The sequence below is a fragment of the Macrobrachium rosenbergii genome, chromosome 19 (genome assembly GCF_040412425.1).
Source record: "Macrobrachium rosenbergii isolate ZJJX-2024 chromosome 19, ASM4041242v1, whole genome shotgun sequence".
Taxonomy (NCBI): Eukaryota; Metazoa; Arthropoda; class Malacostraca; order Decapoda; family Palaemonidae; genus Macrobrachium; species Macrobrachium rosenbergii.
Window position 1 is genome coordinate 11,501,657 of NC_089759.1, and position 20,000 is coordinate 11,521,656.

The 20,000-nt window shown below is 37.7% G+C and overlaps 1 protein-coding gene across 4 annotated transcripts in view; it reads left to right on the top strand.

The window, feature by feature from the left end:
* Positions 1–1,911: 1,911 nt before the first annotated feature.
* Positions 1,912–20,000, top strand: part of LOC136848632 (probable N-acetylgalactosaminyltransferase 9) — a 328,259-nt gene continuing 310,170 nt past the window's right edge. The window contains exon 1 of one of the 4 annotated variants that reach the window (XM_067121032.1): positions 1,912–3,032. In XM_067121032.1, coding sequence (XP_066977133.1) covers positions 2,434–3,032 — 599 coding nt within the window. In that variant the 5' untranslated portion in view covers positions 1,912–2,433. The remainder of the gene's footprint in view (positions 3,033–20,000) is intronic. The other 3 variants (XM_067121031.1, XM_067121033.1, XM_067121034.1) reach the window with 3 other exon arrangements.

Consider the following 20,000-nt stretch of genomic DNA (forward strand, 5'->3'; position numbering starts at 1 on the left):
AAATCAAAAGGAAGAAGAGAATGCAGCGAGATTTCTCAAACTGAGGTACATTTTTACTGATTTTTATAATAATAATAATAATAATAATAATAATAATAATAATAATAATAAAGCACCCGGAGGTTTTGATGTCCAAATGCGATGAAAGAACAAAATATATTGTGAATATTATGCTTGTCTGCCTCCTTTCACTTTCCACTGATTTGTACTCTTCAGCTGTCTCAGCACACTCCGGCCCGTCTTTTCCTACGATATCATTTTTACCTTCTTTTTACCGGCTCTTCGTCTCGTCTCTAACTTTCTTTTTCTTTTCATGTTCCTTCCATCACATGGACTGACTAGCTATGAGAGTCACGCCATCGCAATGGCTTCCGTCTCCTTTCATTCATTCAGACTCTACAACTACACTTCATTTTCTCAATGAACACTTGTATTTTCTCAGCAAGACCTTTATATATCCCAAAGTTTTCCTACCTAGAAACTTCTGTCTCACATCTTCGTCACTTTACCAAGCACATACCTGCTTCTCCATGAAAACAGATGATACCACGATTCTTAATTGTTATTCACTGAAGCTGAGAATTAGTGCGTCTATTCTGATAAAAACACAGAGAATTTCGGTCTATTCTGCTAAAAACAAAGTGATTTTGGGCCTATTCTGCTAAAAACAAAGTGAATTTAGGTCTATTCTGCTAAAAACAAAGTGACTTTGGGTCTATTCTGCTAAAAACAAAGTGAATTTGGGTCTATTCTGCTAAAAACAAAGTGAATTTGGGTCTATTATGCTAAAAACAAAGTGAATTTGGGTCTATTCTACTAAAAACAAAGTGAATTTGGGTCTATTCTGCTAAAAACAAAGTGAATTTGGGTCTATTCTGCTAAAAACAAAGTGAATTTGGAACTTTCATAGCAAGTCTTCGTGAGTTATTAATTAACAGTGTAGTGGAAGACGGAAATACTGAAGAATACTCAATGAAAACTCTTTTAGATAGAATACCTCATTAACTGCCTAATTCATGGTATCCTCAAAATATAAGCTTATTACTAGGGATAATGCAGTGATATTTACCCAATCTATTTTTGATTGGCACTCGTCCATTAATTACGGTATTTTTTCCTTTTTATTTTTTCTGCAGCACAAATGTGGAATGTTAAGCTCCCACCCAACAACGAATCTCTCTCTCAGTTTCGGTGAAAAAAGGTTTGGTCTGCAATGTCACAAATAAATAAAAATAATTTTGTGGTTTGTATATTAAACACACACACGCATATATATATATATATATATATATATATATATATATATATATATATATATATATATATATATATATATATATATATATATATGAGAGAGAGAGAGAGAGAGAGAGAGAGAGAGAGAGAGAGAGAGAGAGAGAGAGAGAGAGAGAGATTTTGGTAATAGTAACAAGAACACTGTATACATAAATGCTTCATGTTAATTCTATGCATCTACTTTCTACTCTAATGTTTTAAATGTTATTTGAATCAAGTTAAAGAAACCTTCCGTTTCTTTAAGAAGTTTTCCATCGTTCAAACTTTTACTGAGATAACTTGAGAATGTATGGATCCCACTTTATTTTACCGTGGTGTACAGCTCGCAAAGACAAGCACTGAAATATATATCGGGGTTTTCTTATTTTTTTGATAGAGAACTAAATGCCGCAACAGTTATGACTAAGAAAGGAATTATCTTTAAGCTTCTTTAAATCTTATTGTGTACGAGAAGGTGCAGTTGAAAAGGTTTCCTTACGGAAATAAGAAAACCAATCACACCTTCCATCCACTTGGATAAAAAAAAAATGTTAGCTTATAGGAAAATATCCACGAGCAGTAATTCCGTTTAAACAATGAATCGCTTGGAGGGATATTTAACTGAAGTGGCAACACAGACGACGTTTGGCACCCGTGGGCCGGCTCGGCTAGACCCGACGGGATGGGACCCGGCCACAGGGGTAGTCAGACAACCCATAGCCACAGCCTCATCGAAGGTGGAGTCTTGTCGCTTGTGCTCCGCTCACTCTCTGAGAGAAGTCGCGCACACTTTAGTGTGAGTGTAGGCGTGGAAGCGTCAGGACGTACTGCGCTCGTCTATGGTCGCCGTCTGGTGTGCAACTTTGTCACTTGCACTGGGTATTTTCCTTCGTGATCACATTAGTTTTTTAGTGGACGAATGTGTATGTAATGCGAGTTACGTGATGTCATACGGTAAATAGTTTCAATTACTGACAAGAATAAGAAGGGAAGGATAGAGCTGTTTTCGTACTTTTGACTACATACCAGTGTGTTTGTTTCAAAGGCTCGCGTCTGTCCGTATCCTGGTGTCCTTCAAGTCTTGTACGTCGTTTTAATCGTATCCATAAGAATAAGTTAACCCTCTTGTAAGTTGCCGTTTGCGTTAGTGCTGCATTTATGCTAAATTACCACCTCCACCTACCCAAGAAGATGGGTGTGAAACTTTTCTACCCTCGTAGACGCGGTCTCCTTTTCAAGTTCATTGCCTTCTGCACGTTCATCGGGTTCATAGGCTTATGGTTTAAGAATGATGACCTAGACATTGACAGCAACACCCTGCGGAAGTCGCAGGATGACAACAACATCAACCACATCCCTGCATTAGAAAAAGCCAAAACCCACAAGCCATTGGCCCAAGTGGCCCAGCCGGATCTTCAAATCGTGCATGTTAATAACGTCGAGGAAGTTATCAAGCCAGTGCAGGAGATACCCAATGTGGACTTACCACAGTTGCCCAAGCATGATGCCAGGTTGCAGGCCCCGAAAAAGAATCTTCCGAGTAATGAAGATATGATCGAGAGAATGAAGGCCGAGCAATGGTTAGCCCAGGACGAGAAGAAGGTCGTCAGGGGATTAGGGGAAAACGGAAAGCCAGTTCGACTCACCGGGGAAGAAGGGCGACTCGCCGAAGAAGTCATGAAGAAGGAGGCATTCAATCTTATCGCTAGCGATAAGGTGTCTCTTAATCGCACCGTGCCGGACTCCAGAGACCCACTGTGAGTTATTATGTGTAATATTTTATTTTGTTATGTTTAATATTTCACACAATCCTTATGGCATGTTTTGATACTGCGAAAACATTTAAAACTATTATTCTACCTTGCAGGGTTTGTTGCAAATTCATGATGTTTACATGTTAGGCCTATTGTAGGTGCGCAGTGTATATGCCATTATAATCACTCTTTGGTAGGCTAAGGTGTGTGAAAATTGCATGGGTTACTTTTGTCTTCAACTCAGCCCACGCTGCAAGATATTTTGTCATACAGCCTATAGTCGTAGAAAATCAGGCGAATTATTTATTTTAACAGTACTTGGGAGTATTGTACTTAAAAGCTTATTTTCAACAAAATAAAATGATACTGCAGTTAATAGCCAAGCCTTGAGTATCTTAAGATCTTTAATAATTTGGCATGTGGTACACTTATTTTATATACTGTACTTTCTATAATTCTTCATAGGCTGTGATAATTTTATTAGCGTTTTTCTGTTTCAAAGCTCCCATTTTATTAGTAATGGAATTATTAGTATTGCAGATGTTGTTCCTTATCCAGATGTTATGTATTCAGCAGACGAATTATTTTATTAAGAATTTCAGCACCAGATAATGAATGTCTGGTGGGGGTTGGTTTTATAAGTTGACCTGTCGAGTACAAACGAAGGTCAGTCTCCAGTAAATTTCAGGAGCCATTAGTTTTCCAGAGTCCGCAGAAGTTCTCACTGCCAATCAATCTGCCTCCCTGCAGTTTGTAAGTAATTGTCTCGGGTGATTTCGAGATGAATGTCGTTTCTGTTCTCAACCGTAACGGTTCTTTGATCCATTTTTCATAGACAGCCATTATTACTAGGGCATCCGTGTGATACTCATACTTTAGGGTCTAGGGGGGATGAAGCAGACGTTGTATACCCAGATTGCATTTTCTTTAGAGGATTCTGTATGGTGCTCTTCTAAGGATATATGTTCCTTGTTTAATACCTCTCCCTGGAAATGTGACAAACAGGCCAAGTCAAGAGCTGGGAAAACTGGTCATCTATGATTTACATAGGGCACAATACAGCGTATCGCTTATAATTCTACCATGTTTCTGAAAACGGATTGAAATCCTAGTGTGATATCTATTCAACGGAAACTTTATCACCTTGTAAACTTGAAGGCTTTTAAATTGTAGCAAACAAGCCCTTAAAATGCATTGAACTCTTCAAGTATGCTGCGACATATATTGCAGTTATTGTTGCTGAAATAGTAGGGCGTGGGACAGTGATTTGGGCTAGTTTCGAAATGTTACACAGAATTCTATGAAAACTTTAAATTATAAAACGTTTCCATACTACTAGACAATTGAGTAGCTATTATTTGCAAACATTAGTCATACCTGAAAGAATGCGACCGGACACATACCATATTCATTTATGACATAGTTGGAGCTGTTGTGAGGTCACACAAGTTAGTAGGGGACTTTGTCCCCTAAGAAACGAGATTGCCGTGATTGTCGTGCGCTAGTCAATCAAAGGAAGCAATCATCAGGGGTCAGCTTTACTTAGCAGGACTAAATGCAGTTGTTTACTGATTTGAGTGAATACGTTATGTACATATAAATCTATGTAGGCTATACAGTATATGCAAGCAATGTATGATGCGATGGTGTGACTGGATCTTGTCAGCTCTAATGAATTGTGTATAGTCTTGCAATGATCAGCGTATATAAAAAAAACTGCGATGACGTCGAGAAGTAAGGGATTGTAGGTATCATGAATAAAAATGACCCGTATATGCAAAGGGCCTCTGTTAAATTCCGCCACTCATGTCTTTCTTGTGCATATCTTCCACAAATTTCTACCCCTTTAGTTTTCTATCTCATATAGGCTAATTCTCGTCCATATAGGTCTGGGCCTTCCAACTCTTTTGGTGCTCATTGGAGTTCAGCTGGGCTATATACTCTGACTTTCTCCCATGGGGTTTGTATATATATATATATATATATATATATATACACACACATACACACACACGCATTATACTCGTGTACGCATGCCGTCAAAATATGCTAATATAAGAGAGGGTCGAAACGGCAAGTCTCAAATTAACCAAAGCAGGTGGAAACTGGTGATTTTAATTAGACTTTATGTATACGTATATATACGCGTGTGTGTGTATGTACAATACACACACACACACACATATATATATATATATATATATATATATATATATGTATATATATATATATAGAGTATATACAATTTGTAGATAAAATTCTTGATAGCTGGCAAACACGAAAGGAGGTCTTGTTTACCCTCCACGGTCTGCAGTTGCGTGACACGTGTGAAGACGACTCGTGTGAAATTTAACACTAGGGTTTAGAAACAATAGGTCTGAAGAGCCAAATCGTAATGGTCATTGGTCATTGTCGCAGCTTTTACAAGGTTTCACACGGACGGGGGGACTTGAGCTTATTTTTTGGTGAGCTCTCTTCTGGGAGGTTATTTAGGTATAGCGAATTTTCATTTTGATTTTCTCTGTCATGATTGCCAGTGCGATTACGATAAATTTGTGCTGGCAACGAACTGCAGATCGCCCGTCTGTCGCTATTATTTGTTGACCGTGCTTTCAGTGTACTTAATCTCTGATTTTCCGTTGGCTGTTTCACATCTGGAAGCTGTTTACACACACACACACACAGAAATAGAGAGAGAGAGAGAGAGAGAGAGAGAGAGAGAGAGAGAGAGAGAGAGAGTTGTACGGACCCATCAGTATGATAGGCCTATCCGGTATTCTGTAGACCTTGGGCCTATCCTAGGAATGTTTTAAGAAAGGGATAAACCGCAGCCTGGGAAATCGGTCTGGTCCACTATCTAACCTGTCACTTTGTTTGGGAGAGTTAATTTAAGATTCACGTTTGGCTGATACATAGCGCGCGCTCACGTACACGCACATGTATGTATGTATGTATGTATGTATAGGCTATATTTATGTGTGTGTGTCTATTATGAATACTGGGCCTGTGTAATGAGATGAGGATAAGGAGTGAAGCGTTTTAACTTCATTCTCATTAATATTTCACTTCCAGACAAAAAATGTTGTTTTCATAATCATGAACCTTGTTTTCATTTGAACAACTAGTTTCGATTGTGATTGTGCAGAATCTCTTTTTGATGGAACATTGAAAATAATTTTATTGTGGCGTCCTAAAAACAATTGCTGGCTCTTTATAAGTGACTTTAAGTGCAAGGCACCGGAAAATCGAGAAAGATCTTTTGATACTTGTAGTTTAAGAGTTATAATTGAGATCGGATCAAAAAGAATAGTTAATACGTATGTATTTATAATTACTGTTTTTTTTTTTTTTTGCTGCTGTTGTTTCTCTGCGCCAGTGTTTGTCAGAAAGAGTTCAGTGTTCTGCTGCCAGACTTTGTTATTGTTGTGTTATAAGCCTAGCATAGCCTGAGCACTACTGTAAACATTTGTTTCTTACGGCGTGATTTATTTTTCCCAGGTCTTTTTAACTCAGTTGTGTTTTAGATACAGATGTCTGTAAATAACAGAACTGAAGATGGATGGTTTGGAGTGGTTTATGGCCAATTATAGCAAATCACACACGAGATAGGCTATGCATTTTTTCTAAAATGCTTAGTGCTTTCATTCTTCTAAGTTTCATTTTGAACTCAAACGTTATTTCAAAACCATGCCTTTAGCAGAGTCATTTTTTTCTGTAAGTTTGACCAGCTTTGAACTGCCAAGTTTTGTAGTCATTCACTCCCCACCCCCTCCACGCCTCCCCCTCCCCCCCCAAAAAAAAAGGTAAATGGAAAAGTTAAAAGAGCCTTGGGTAATGTTACGTAGTAGTTGCACACACGTTTTGCTATACACGAAACCCCCTGGCCAGGTCATGGCACGGCGCCCTAAGTTAAGTGAAAATTATATTAAGATGTACTCCTGTTGAAATATGTCTTCGATCGGCCCGTGGAAATAGCGTGCTCAGTTTTGCACTTTTGCGAAGTTCTTGCCGGTACCCCGCATGTCATACACTTGAACTTGACTAGCACAGGTTAATTGCACTTCCATTGTGCTGATGTGACTTGATTTGTCATTAAGTGAAAGTACTGGTCATCGCTTCTTTCTTGTTCCATGTAGGCTAAACGAATGTGTTCTCAGTTTCGGGAACTCGATGAAAATACCCAAGTTTTAATTTTGCCTCCAATATTGGCTGGTTTGATTTCTGGCAGATGTCACTTGAAGAGGCCTGAAATTGCATTCGTGCAATTAAGGACTAGAGTCTGGTGTGTTTCCCAGATATATAAAGATGTGCTTTATATGTTACATGTTTATTTATTTATATTAAGTCGGCGTTTCTAAATTGAGAGAAATGGATTTTGAGCCCGGTGGCATGTATGTTCATGTTAGATGATAATTCCCATAATTACACCAAAAAGCAGTAGTGATAGCGCTTGCATATAACGTAATTTGACAAGTGTCAGACTGATGCAGAATCAAGGTTGATACACTCCAAAAGACAGTAGACATGATACATAGTAACTGATTTATGAGCAAGAATCCTGGATGTATCCCTATAAGAGGTTACAACTTAACTCGGGAAAACGCTTAGCCGAACAACCTAGTCAACTAGGGAAACATGGATAAGGGCATTGTATATGAAGGTGTTTAATGATTACTAGCTGTTTAAAGAAATATTCGGCCTGAGATCACTTGTGGCCCTCACAACCCTGGTGAGGATTTATGGGTTTCAAAAGGAACAGAAATAAAATTAAAAATGTTATATTTGACGTGTCAGTTCATTCTGAGATGAAATACTGAAGTGACCAAACATCTGTTAGCCTAAACATCTCTGGGACCAGTGAGCTAGGAGAAGTAATTTTCCCAGCCTTTAAAATTCCTGTAGAAGTGGCAGCTCTGTCGTGAATTTTGCCATGGCAGTTTGTTCTGAACTCTCATTGTCATTCATGAGGTGTAAGCGCTTTAGATGATGAAGCCCCTTTTTTCGCCCGTCTCTCCTTTTAACGCACGAGGGGCTTGCAATAGTCTCTTGTTTTTGTTATTATTTTTGGTGGCTTAACCTTTTGCTCTTAGCTGTTTTTATATTTCCCATTTTAACTATTAGAGCACGTAGGCTTATTTTATATGGCTCTTGGGAACTATCGCTTATTGTGAGTAGGCCTATTCACTCCATGTTGAAACATATGTTTTATTTTGAATAAGCGAGCGAGTGTTCTAGTGATATGAGTTTCACTATTAATTAGATAAATGTAGTTGTCTTTGGTTTTATTGCTGATCTGTTAAATTTATTAAATTAATCATGAGATATAAACACGTAGTACGCACTGTATTTACATAGGTGTAATTTTCGTTGAGTGGTAATGTATTGGTTTTGCTCATGTAGGCTATGGTCCGTAACTCGATCTTCGTTTAGCATAGGCTATATCCATAGGTCGACCCAGAGAAAAAGGGTGCGTGTGTTTTAGACGGTGTACGTAAGTAATGTGATGGTATGTCTTTACACATTTTAAGTACATAACGTTTTACTCGCGAAACTTCTACTATCAAGTACTTTAAAGTTTAAACTGTTGTAAAACCATAGTTTCCAGAGAATATTAGACCATGAAAAATCCTACTGTGGGAGTACAACATTTAAATCCCTGTGTTAAGTGGGTAGAAATAATTAATTAGCATGATGAACAGGTTTTTTTTCGGGCTCCATGATGAAATAATATAAATTCAAGTTGCGTGAACAAATTTTTTCTTCCCGTATAAGCAGCGTGGCTGGTAGGCCTAACGGATTAGAGAAAGCGAGAATATTTCTCTGCTGGTTGCTCAATAAATATTTATCTTCGAAGGACCACTGGGCCTTAACTTTCCCTCTCAGGGTTCCACGGTGAAGTGGGTTACTCGACCCATCGTTTAGCATTCCTTTGTAAGTGAATGCCCCCGAAGCAGGAAGCATTTGCAGCTAAAGGCATCTCAAACTTTCAACAGCGTCGTTCAGTCCTCGATCACAGGCTCGAAGGTTCGTGATTTTATTTCCGTGACGGAAGTCGTAACGAAACACGAGCAAGCTTGTAGTGGATAGCTAAAGCACTGCATGTTTGCCAGATATTTAAGCCCCAGAGATAAATATATACTTAAAATGTAGCTTTACGACCACAGTCAACTTGACTCTTACATCAAACAAAGCATAAGCTGAACGTTTCTGGAGTATACTCGTCATAGATTTAAACACCTGAAGATGTTACTTTGTGACCAGAGTGAACTTTACATTCATAAAACACGACATAAATAAGATTTGCAGCTATTAAAGACGTTAAAATATGTAAACCCTAAGTGACACGTTACATTAGATAAAGTTAAAACAGTTTTAATACGTTCATATGTAAATCTGGCGTAATACCATCTCGATTTTGGAGCTATTAACACATTCCTAAAAGAGTGTAATGGAATTTGTGTATGATTCCATTAGTTATGAAAAGTTTTATCTTACATTGGAAGGATATTTAACAGTGTTCGCTTTATATACATAAAATAATCGTATATATGTACATATAGCCTATGTATTGCGCGTTTATCTATCTGTACCCAGTGCACCGTCCCTTTTCAGTATGCCGGATCTTTCGAGTGTAGCCTATGTATATTTGTAAATTGTTTAACAAAGAAAGGCAGTCAGCATTATCTAGCATCTGATATCGCCCTTTGTGTGACTGTATCTCTTTATCAACTTGGCGTGGTTATATTATCTCCTTCGCTGTGACGCCAACACATGTAACTTTAAACTTTGCATGTAGTATTTTGATATTGTGATGAAAATTACTGGATGTGGTTATTATTATTATTATTATTATTATTATTATTATTATTATTATTATTATTAGTATTATTATTATTATTATTAAACTCCAAGTACCAGGCTTCTCTAAATAAGGGTGGCGTAGGTAAAAGTAAGAAATTAATAACTGGCCTATTCATCGAGGAGCAGTTCTACATGAGATCTGTTTCGTTTGTAGCTCGGGGATCATCAAAGAAATTGAAACACTTTGAGTCTCGGTTTTGTACCAGTCTCCATTCCCCACAACATACCGTAAAGAATTATATTTTTAATAGATATTTTGCCGTCTTGTTCCTAATAGTCATTTGCAGTATAACAGTTCATTTATCATCCCTTATTGCTGGCGTCGTTACAATTTATCAAGACAAGATAAATAAGACCAAAACCTTTGGAGGGTAAAGCTTTTTATTTTTTATTTTTATTTTAAGGGGAGAGGCTGGGTGTGTGTGTGTGTGTGTGTATGTATGTATGTATGTATGTATGTATGTGTGTGTGTGTGTGTGTGTGGCGCAGTGTGGTTGCCGGTTCGTTGCATTTCTTCTGTTCGTGATTTTAATCGGGAAGATAGTGAAACCATTTCATGAAAGGAAGTGAATGAGGTCTTTGAAGACTTTTCAAGGAATTTTTCGGTAATCGGGGAACAGCTTCATTATGCTAAATATCCCCCCACCCCCACCTCTCTCTCTCTCTCTCTCTCTCTCTCTCTCTCTCTCTCTCTCTCTCTCTTCAAGTACTTCGTTGCCTACTAGACCCATATCATTACGGTTGGCTTGATACACAACGGTTCTCTTTCCTCAAAATCCAGTGAAGCAAAAGAATTTTAGTGTGAATTTTATCAAGGAAGGCTCTTTCGTAGTAATTTCTTTTTAAAGTGGGTGTCAAGTTGTGCTTCTGTTGATTTGCTTTTATATTTTTCAAGTTTTTATTTTGAGTAAAAGTAAACTGTTTTGGTATTTTGCAACTTATCAAAAAGTAATTGTATTTCACAAACGTTGTAGTTAATGGTGAATGAGCTATAAGAACGACATTTGGCACGTCTTGATAATAATAATAATAATAATAATAATAATAATAATAATAATAATAATAATACTCTGTTAAGACGGTAAACTGTTCAGTCTTCCGTATCGAATCGTTTATTTGCATGTCAGCGTTTTTTCTACTTATTTTTTATATTCTTGCAACTTATATAGAAATTTTCAACGTCTCAGTTTTAGTACGGAAATTGTTACTCTCAGAACAACCGAGTCGTTGACGATAGTCGTGGAGAATTGAGTGAACACATTTTAAGCAACCACTGGAATATTTAATCATACATATAAATATAAATTTAAAAATGGTTCTGTAGGTTGGAAGGAATATTCTTCTTATTAGGTGTACCTTTTATGAGAACGAACAGTGGTGAAATACTTCCACTTTCTTTTTTCATTTCCTCGTAGATGTTATCACAGAAGACATCTTGAATCAGAGCTAACATTTAATAAATAGAGGAGTGTTTAGCTATCTCGCTATCAAAGTCTTAACTTCTCCCGGGAAACTTTAGTCTCTCGTTTATCATGTTCAGAGTTGGTTTGAGGCTTTGCAAGAATGCCTTCAACCTGGCAACGTAATATTGTGCAGTAAGATTTCTTTTTATGGGGTTGCTCATATTAGAAAGGATGTCTGTGTTCCCTTACAAGAAAATGGGGGATGTACACTTTCGCTTATCCTGTAAGACGCGATAGTTTTTAGATCTATCATCTTTCAGATGTAGCGGAATCCATTACATTCTTACAAGGTGCCCCGTAGACATTTTCTGTCTCTTAATGCATGGGAGATATTTCATTACTTTTCCTCGTGTAAACATTGAATATTAGCCATTGCAAATGAATTTATTTGGCTTGCAGAAACGGTACATTCATTCATTCTGAGGTCTGAATAGTCAAGTAATAAAAATTTTATCTAGGAATAATTTAAAACTGTAAACAAGGTTGTAGGTACCGCATTAACTGTGACATCGAGATGTTTTCCCAAGTAGTGGGAGGTACAGGCAACTGGATGCAAGAATGTTTATTAGCGCTTTCCACGAAGAGCCGTCGCATCCTCAGCTTCCTTAACCTGGGTCAGGAGTTTCACTTTCAGGCCTTTTTCTATTCGTTGTTTTTTTTTTTATCAATTAGTTTTCACTCTTGATTGATGGCTGAAGACTAGTAATAAAGTGAAAGGGCACGACTTGTGTAGATGTTTGAATATGCGTGTCTAGGAAGTTAAGAAACTTTTTTCCTCCTAATTAATTTGAAACACGATAAGTGATAGTAAAATTCTTTGGGTGGTGGAGAGAGAGAGAGAGAGAGAGAGAGAGAGAGAGAGAGAGAGAGAGAGAGAGAGAGAGAGAGAGAGAGGGCTTTTCACTTTCGCAGTTTTAAAATCAACTTGGCTTTTTAGCTAAGATAACGTACGAAAACAAAGTCTCTTTAAATGTCAAGAAAAAATTGAAGATAAAAAGTAGGTTCTCTTGAACCTTTGTTGATACCAACTAAGGTCATATCCTTTCTTTGCTCTTGTTTATTTATATTTTTTACTTTATTGTTTGGTGTAAACATTTCGAGCAAAAATTTATATTTCTTGCGAGGTTTATAAACGCGTGCGTCATGTGTCATAGCGTACTCGTATGATTGTGTTTTTACACACGCCCATGGAAGTGCAAGCACACACATACACACACGTGTATATATATATATATATATATATATATATATATATATATATATATATATATATATATATATATGTATATATATATATTGCTTCCAACGCCGTGCGGCTTTAAGACCTAAGAAAAATTCCGCCACTCAAGTATTTCTCATTTTTTCACGTCCACTATTCTCACTCCCATTTCATCGTTCTTATTGACGTAGGGGTGGATCTTGCAATTCTTCAGGTGCCCAATGGCACTGTTGCGTATTATTTTCTCGTAGGTGGTGCGGAGGGCATGTCCAAGCCGTCTCCATCTCCCTTTCATCATCATCGTATCTTTTAATGGAACTCCCCTAATTACCAAACAGCTTAGACTGTTTCATTGTCATACCATGATTCATGTCTGCTTAATGCAGATCATACTGGACCAGTGTGTAATCTTTAAGCGTGTCTGTATATGTTGTGCGTCTTGCTGAATAAAACGGCATTATCTACGTATTCCATGTCTTGTCAAGGTTTTATCGTTGCTCAGTCCTACCCTCTCTGCCATCTCTAATCGCCTTTCCCATTATGGAATCCATGAGAAGGGCAAACTGCAAAGATAAGATAATAATCTCTTATAAGCAGCCCACTCTTCATGCAAATTCACTGGACAAGACAATACCATAGTTGCGCAAGATTTTCCATAATATTGGTGTGTGGACACAATCAAGTGCCTTCTCGCAGGCAACAAAAGCCATCAGAAGGGGATTGTTAAATTCCATTCACCACTGCATAAATGCCGTAACACAAGTGAATATTGATATGTGAAACTCCTACCTTTTCTAAAGCCAGCTTGTTCATCCACAAACATTTTGTCAATTCATTTTCTAGCTTGCTGAGAATGAGCAGCGTGAATATTATCATAGGATCCAACGCAGTTACAAAGCCTTTATTGCTACCATATTGTCTTACCCCATTGCTTTTGCTCGGACTTTCAAGTCCCGATCATCAGGCTTTGTTTCGTTATTCCTCATTCTACAAAACAATCTAGATAGTGTACGAGGCGTCATTTCGTTTTCCGCTAAAATCATCCTTGCAGTGATTCCATTATAGTCCTATGCTCTTCAACTCCGAAATTTCCTTACTACTGATTACACTTTGAAAGCTGTAGAATTGTCTTCTTTAGCTTACGTTATAGCAATTAAATTAATCCCTTCATACCACTAGTTTATAACCTCAAGAAAAAAAAATGTTCCCCACGTTGTTGTCGTTCTCTGTCTTCTGATATTTCTGACCCATCTCTACTTGTTAGCCGGCTGTAGAGGAGCGCATCTGAGAGAGAGAGAGAGAGAGAGAGAGAGAGAGAGAGAGAGAGAGAGAGATGGATGTATGTATGTTTAATGCACGGTTAGAAAGTATGTATTCAAAACGGGAGGGCCTCGACAAATTACTCTGACCCGACCGGATGAAAGCTTTCTAATTATTCACATTTACTGCCTGTGGTAGTAACGCGATTCTGGTCTTGCGCTTTCAGATTATCGGAGTTAAGCATCGTTGGTCTCAGTGGGATGGTTACCCGACAGGAAATACCCAGGTGTCGTAAGCAGTGAATACCCCCTGAACATCCATTGAGGCTTAGAAATTGCATAACCCCCCTTGGAGTCACATCCTTTAAGAGGGGAACAAGGCGTACAGCTGATATACTGGACGTATGTTGTAGGGGAATGACCAGCTAGCTTTAAATGCCTAACATTTCTGATCACGTCCTGTTCACTGCATTAATGTGATCTTTTATCCTTATGGCGATGGGCACGAGACATGGTGAATTGGATATAAAAATGCAGTTTTGGGAGAAATATCGGCAGATCGAATAATAGAAACGTCACTTCATATGTGCCGTAGGAACGGAAGGTAATTTAAACGAAGATAGTTGTGATTCCAAGTGGATTGAACCCTAAATGCCGTTTGGATATTGGCTTTCCATATTTTATGTATTGCATGCGTTATGAAATGTAATTAAACTTGTGCTTTGTTAGTTTGAGCATGTTTTCTTAACATGAATCTAGTCAAATATTCTTATTTGTTCGCTCTCTACTGATTGTAATTGTTATTATATAGGCCTAAATATGTAGAAATTGAAAGCGCTGTAAAGTTATATTGAAGGCTATTGCAATGGACCTCAGACTCGCCTTTATTTTACATGAAAAAATAACCAAAATCAAATCCATGCATTCAGTTTTCATAGGATTAAGAGAGGCAGAGTATTTTGTAAGATTGCTAGTTACTTTTATCATTGTACTTTCACCAAGAATAGTAGGTATTCACCTTATGACTGAATTGAGATGACGCAACCCCGATTAACGGGGAGGAATCTGGTGCTAGTACTAGGGTCACAGTGAGGCTCAGGTGCCAGCATAGCGATTCTAGTTTCTCCTGAAGTACAACACTTGATTTCTGTTCCTATTTTTGGTACGCATTAGAACAGGTTCAGTGTACATAACATATGATACTGATAAATCCACATTGCTGTCAAGAACCAATGAGTTCTTGTATTGCAAAATGGCTGCCCAATTAAATTATTCAGTCATATCTCGGCATAACATACTAGGACACCAGAGGATGCTCAATCACAGCGCTAATTAATTTTTAATTAGGACATTTTGGCTCGCATGAAATTCATGTCATGATGAATTAGATTTCACGGAGTGGAACTTTGCTTAATTACGCATCGTGCTTTGGAGTTACTAAATGGGGTTCATTAGTAGAGGAATTTTGTGCCTCATATTCCGATTTTATTTAGTCTTGATTCATACCGATCACAGGAGGGCGAAAACCGTGGAAAGTGAGATTATTAATGATCGTACGACTTTTTTCTGATTGGCGAATCATCGGCAATGCTTCTCCCTCTTAAGTGGATTTTTTTTTGGGCATTTTCATGTATAATATAATACTTAATATGAATGCCGTACTCTGTCGAGTGGTACTATTAATATTTGAACTACAGAAATATAGAATGGAAAACTTTTCCTTTTAAAGTTTTTATGCAGGCTGTCTCCATTATATCAAAACACGGAAGGCTCGTTTTAAATTCGACAATAATATTTTTCATTTTTGCAACAGGAAGAAACAACAAATGTTTTATTGCTTCCTGCTATATTCATATTTACCCCCGTAGGGGGTTAGTGCCGTCAGTGCGCCTCATGCGGAGCACTGTAGGCATTACTTAAGTTTCTTTGCAGCGCCCCTTCGGCCCCTAGCTGCAACCCCTTTCATTCCTTTTACTCTACCTTCTTTCATACTCTCTTTCTTCTATCTTCCTTTCCACCCTCTCTTAACAATTGTTTCACAGTGCAGCTGCGAGGATTTCCTCGTGCTACACCTATCAAACCTTTAAACTATCAATTTCCCTTTCAGCGCTGAATGACCTCATAGGTCCCAGCGCTTGGCTTTTGGCCTAAATTCTGTATTCTATATTCGTACTTACGATAAGGTCGAGACGCGCAAACCCGCTGAAATGAAGCTCCGTCATTGCAAGGAACTTATTTAAATGAATTTCTTTCTGAAAAATGAGAGAAAGTGGAAACCCAGAGGAAGGCAGAGAATTGTACTTGTATGCAATCTTAGTCTAGCTCTTTCGACGCCGTATATCTTTTACGAATCCCATAATCAGTCGCCGAACTGTGTCTTGAAAATTGCCTGCCATATTCTTTGCTATTTGTGGAGAGAAAATCATAAAAATGCTCATAACAGCAGCTTTTGGTTAGTCATTTTGTAAATCAGAATATTTTACGTCTTTCTCAAGAACTCGCCTAATTATTAGTCACATTTTATACGTGATAGTAAAACTTTGCTGTTGCTAGATAACAAGTGGACAGTGTGGTTTGCTGGCGTTACCGTTGCGATGAGTCTGCTGACGTGTACTGTTAGAAGGCGTCAAACTACTGTAAGCTAAATTAGTCTAGTTAATTAGCCCACCAGACCGTTAAAAGTAAATCCATGCTGTTGAGTGGACTTCCATTTTAGTAGCAAATTTTGACTCTCCCAAGGATTTAATCCATTTGATGAAACCATATTTGGTGACTATTAGAAAATTAATTGAAATCTGATCTTTAAGCTAACCGTTCTTTATGTCAACATTGTCAGTAACAGCCATCGCTTATGAAATAAAGTCTGTTTTAAAAACGGTTACTTTTGTTTATGTAATGATTGTGCAAATCCATGCACTGCGTTGATTTACCCAGAAGAGTGAGTTTGTAAAAAGAGATGATTTATGAATAAATGGTAGGTTATTAGTGTTGACTGTACCGTAACTGTAAGTTCGCAAATCCACTTTTGTTCTTGTTTTGAATACTGTCCTAGGCATCTTTAGCACTTTATTCGCTGTACCTTGCCCCTTCGTAACGTCATATAGCCTGCTATTGATCCATGAAGTTTTTGTCCGCACCGAATGATAGTATATATTTCATAAAGAGCTTATTTATTTCCTTAGATCGTAGCATAAACGATGGAGTACTGTATTAAAGGTGTAATAATGTTCGGTCTTTCTAAGAGACAAGGTTGTCACTTATAATACTGGACTTCAGTTCGCCTGGAAGAATATCATAGATCGCTGACTCGTTGTCTTTTAGCGGTTATAATCATTATTGATTCTTTCTTTTCCTTTTACCTGTTCGTAAGTAAATAAGTTAAGTATACCATAGTTTAACCAGACCACTGAGCTGATTGACAGCTTTCCTAGGGCTGGTCCGAAGGATTAGATTTATTTTACGTGGCTAAGAACCAATTGGGTACCTAGTATCGGGACCTACAGCTTATTGTGGAATCCGAACCACATTATAACGAGAAATGAATTCCTATCACCAGAAATAAATTCCTCCAATTCTTCATTGGCCGGTCGGAGAATCGAAAGCGGGACCAGCAGAGTGCTAGCTGAGAACGATGGAAGGTTGATACGTTATGCCTTTTTATGATTAGAAAATATTACCTTTTAATCTGGAATTAAATAGTAAAATAAGATTGTACTGGTTACAATAGATAGCAATTGTGAAGAGATGCGGTTGAAATGAGTTTCTGGTATATAGGCTACTAGAGGAAAAATGTAAAAGTTAGAAAGTGTTATCTGGATACGGTTTGTGTGCGTTTCATTTAACTCCTCCCTTCACCGTTGAAGTTAACTCCAGCAAAAAATAAAAAGTTAGCATTAATCTTAAAAAAATATTTATTGACCGAAGATGATTATCTTAACTTTAAGAGATAGATGTAGCTGCAACGGGAGAGAGTGTAACGTAATTTTTGAGTTACAGACCATTTCCGATATTTAATAATTTTGGATTCTTACCAGAAGTTACTTAAAATTTTTCAAGTAATGTCAAATGGGATTAGTTGTGGTTATCATGCATACGAGTTGATAAGCAGTATTGAGGCCCATAAACAAATTACATCGACGATTGTACTCGCTCAGATTTGCTTAATTTAAATAACTATTTATGATGCCACTTTGGATTTGATGAATTACAGCCTAGGAATTCTTTACAATGAAATTGAGCTCATACTTTTTCGATATTATTTCAGTGTTATTTTGATTGCTTAGCCATGATTTTACTGCAAAATAAATGTCCTAACTTGAGTGTTGGATGCTGTGTACGCTATCTCTTTTATTGATTTTCAAGTGACTGTCGACAGGTTGTTGATTATAAATTTTCGTGAGACGGAGGGCCTTACACCTATCTTGGCTGTTGTTTCAGGGTAGGATTGTAGTAGCTTAGCTGTTTTCAGATATTTGCTATTGACATGATTGTTGATTTAGAAAAGAAGCCTGTATTGTATGTATAAGAAGCAATTCTTGTTTCATTTATCAACTCCCCTCCGAATATGAAATGCAATTGCTCCTAATCTTAACAGAAATCGGAACAGATTAGAAGTTGTGTACTCTATGATGTATGGCGCAAAACTAAGTCTCTGACTGGCCGATCTTGCATAGTATACCCTCCCATGATTTATTATAAATGGGTAACTACACCTAATAGCTATGAATATTTGACAATACTTGATGTTTCCCTTCGATCACATTCTGCGGATCTTTTTTTCTTTCATTAATGGGTAATGTTTCTCGTCTAGCTATCTGCTGTTTGCTGGGAACTTCATCTTTTGGGTCAGATTTTTCTAGGTGGTTTCCATTTTATCAACAATGGGAAATATGATGTAGACCATCTTCGGAAGATATTCTTTTTGGCCATCTTCCATAAACCCTATTTTGAAAGGGAACGTCCTTGAGCGTCAATGCCACAAATATTAGTTTATTCTAGGTGGTTTCCATTTTATCAACAATGGGAAATATGATGTAGACCATATTCGGAAGATATTCTTTTTTGGCCATCTTCCATAAACCCTATTTTGAAAGGGAACGTCCTTGAGCGTCTGTGCCACAAGCATTGGTTTGTATTGCATGCTTTCTGAGTACAGGTGTGCATGTTCTGTTGAGGTGTCGCGATTTCACTCTGGCTTTTACCCTTGCCTCCGTGTTTCTGAAGTCGACTGTTGTTTTTATATGTAATTGTTGATTTTTTTCAGTTGGCCTACGATCGTTGTTTATTTCCTGCTCTCTCTCTCTCTCTCTCTCTCTCTCTCTCTCTCTCTCTCTCTCTCTTTGTTATGCTTTTCATAAATGGGCCTTCTGTGGACGCTTGTCCCATGAGGAAAAAAAAAATAATGTGTTTTGGGTCTGAATCAGTTAGACAGCGTAATCCTGCTAAAAACCGAGTCATTAGATTCTAAAGTGAATCCAGGTCACCTACAAAACATGAAAACACAATGTTATTAGGGAAGTGCTTAGATGATAGAGACTTTAACAAAATAAACTTAGTATCGTGAATGTAGTCAACATTTGTTACTGAATTCCATAGTTTGTCTCGTTAAACATTAAATATTTTGAGGGGAAAAAACATTGCTTCCTCGGTGTTGTTCCGTTCAACATAACGGCATTCATTATACTTGTAATGAAGAATTCTCTTTCGTCCGCCTTTCATGAGAAATTGACCGGCTATTACGCGGTTTATTTCATCCATAAAACATGACCACCCATGGGAAGCCCGTCATGCTGTAAATCATGGGAGACCAGCCTCGAAAAAAAAAATCATATTTTTCTGTCCAGTTTTCTTAGACAGTTTCCGAGACAAACAACCGCATGTAGTTACACGTTGAGGAAAAAGTGTTTCCTGTTACTTTTACTGGACACACATACAGGCCTGGGGCGATAGCATATGTTATTTGGCTTCGCCGTCTTGAGTCCTGCGGAGGTTCTTCACCTGAGAGCGGCAGATGGTTTCCTCTGAGGCACCGAGTATGTGTGGGTGTGTGTGTGTGTGTGTGTGTGTGTGTGTGGGGCCTGTTTATCTGTGAACGAGCATCACTTGCTGGTTTCATTTGTACGTACAAGTAAGCAAAAAATGTATTTGTTATGTTTTGTTATGATTTCCA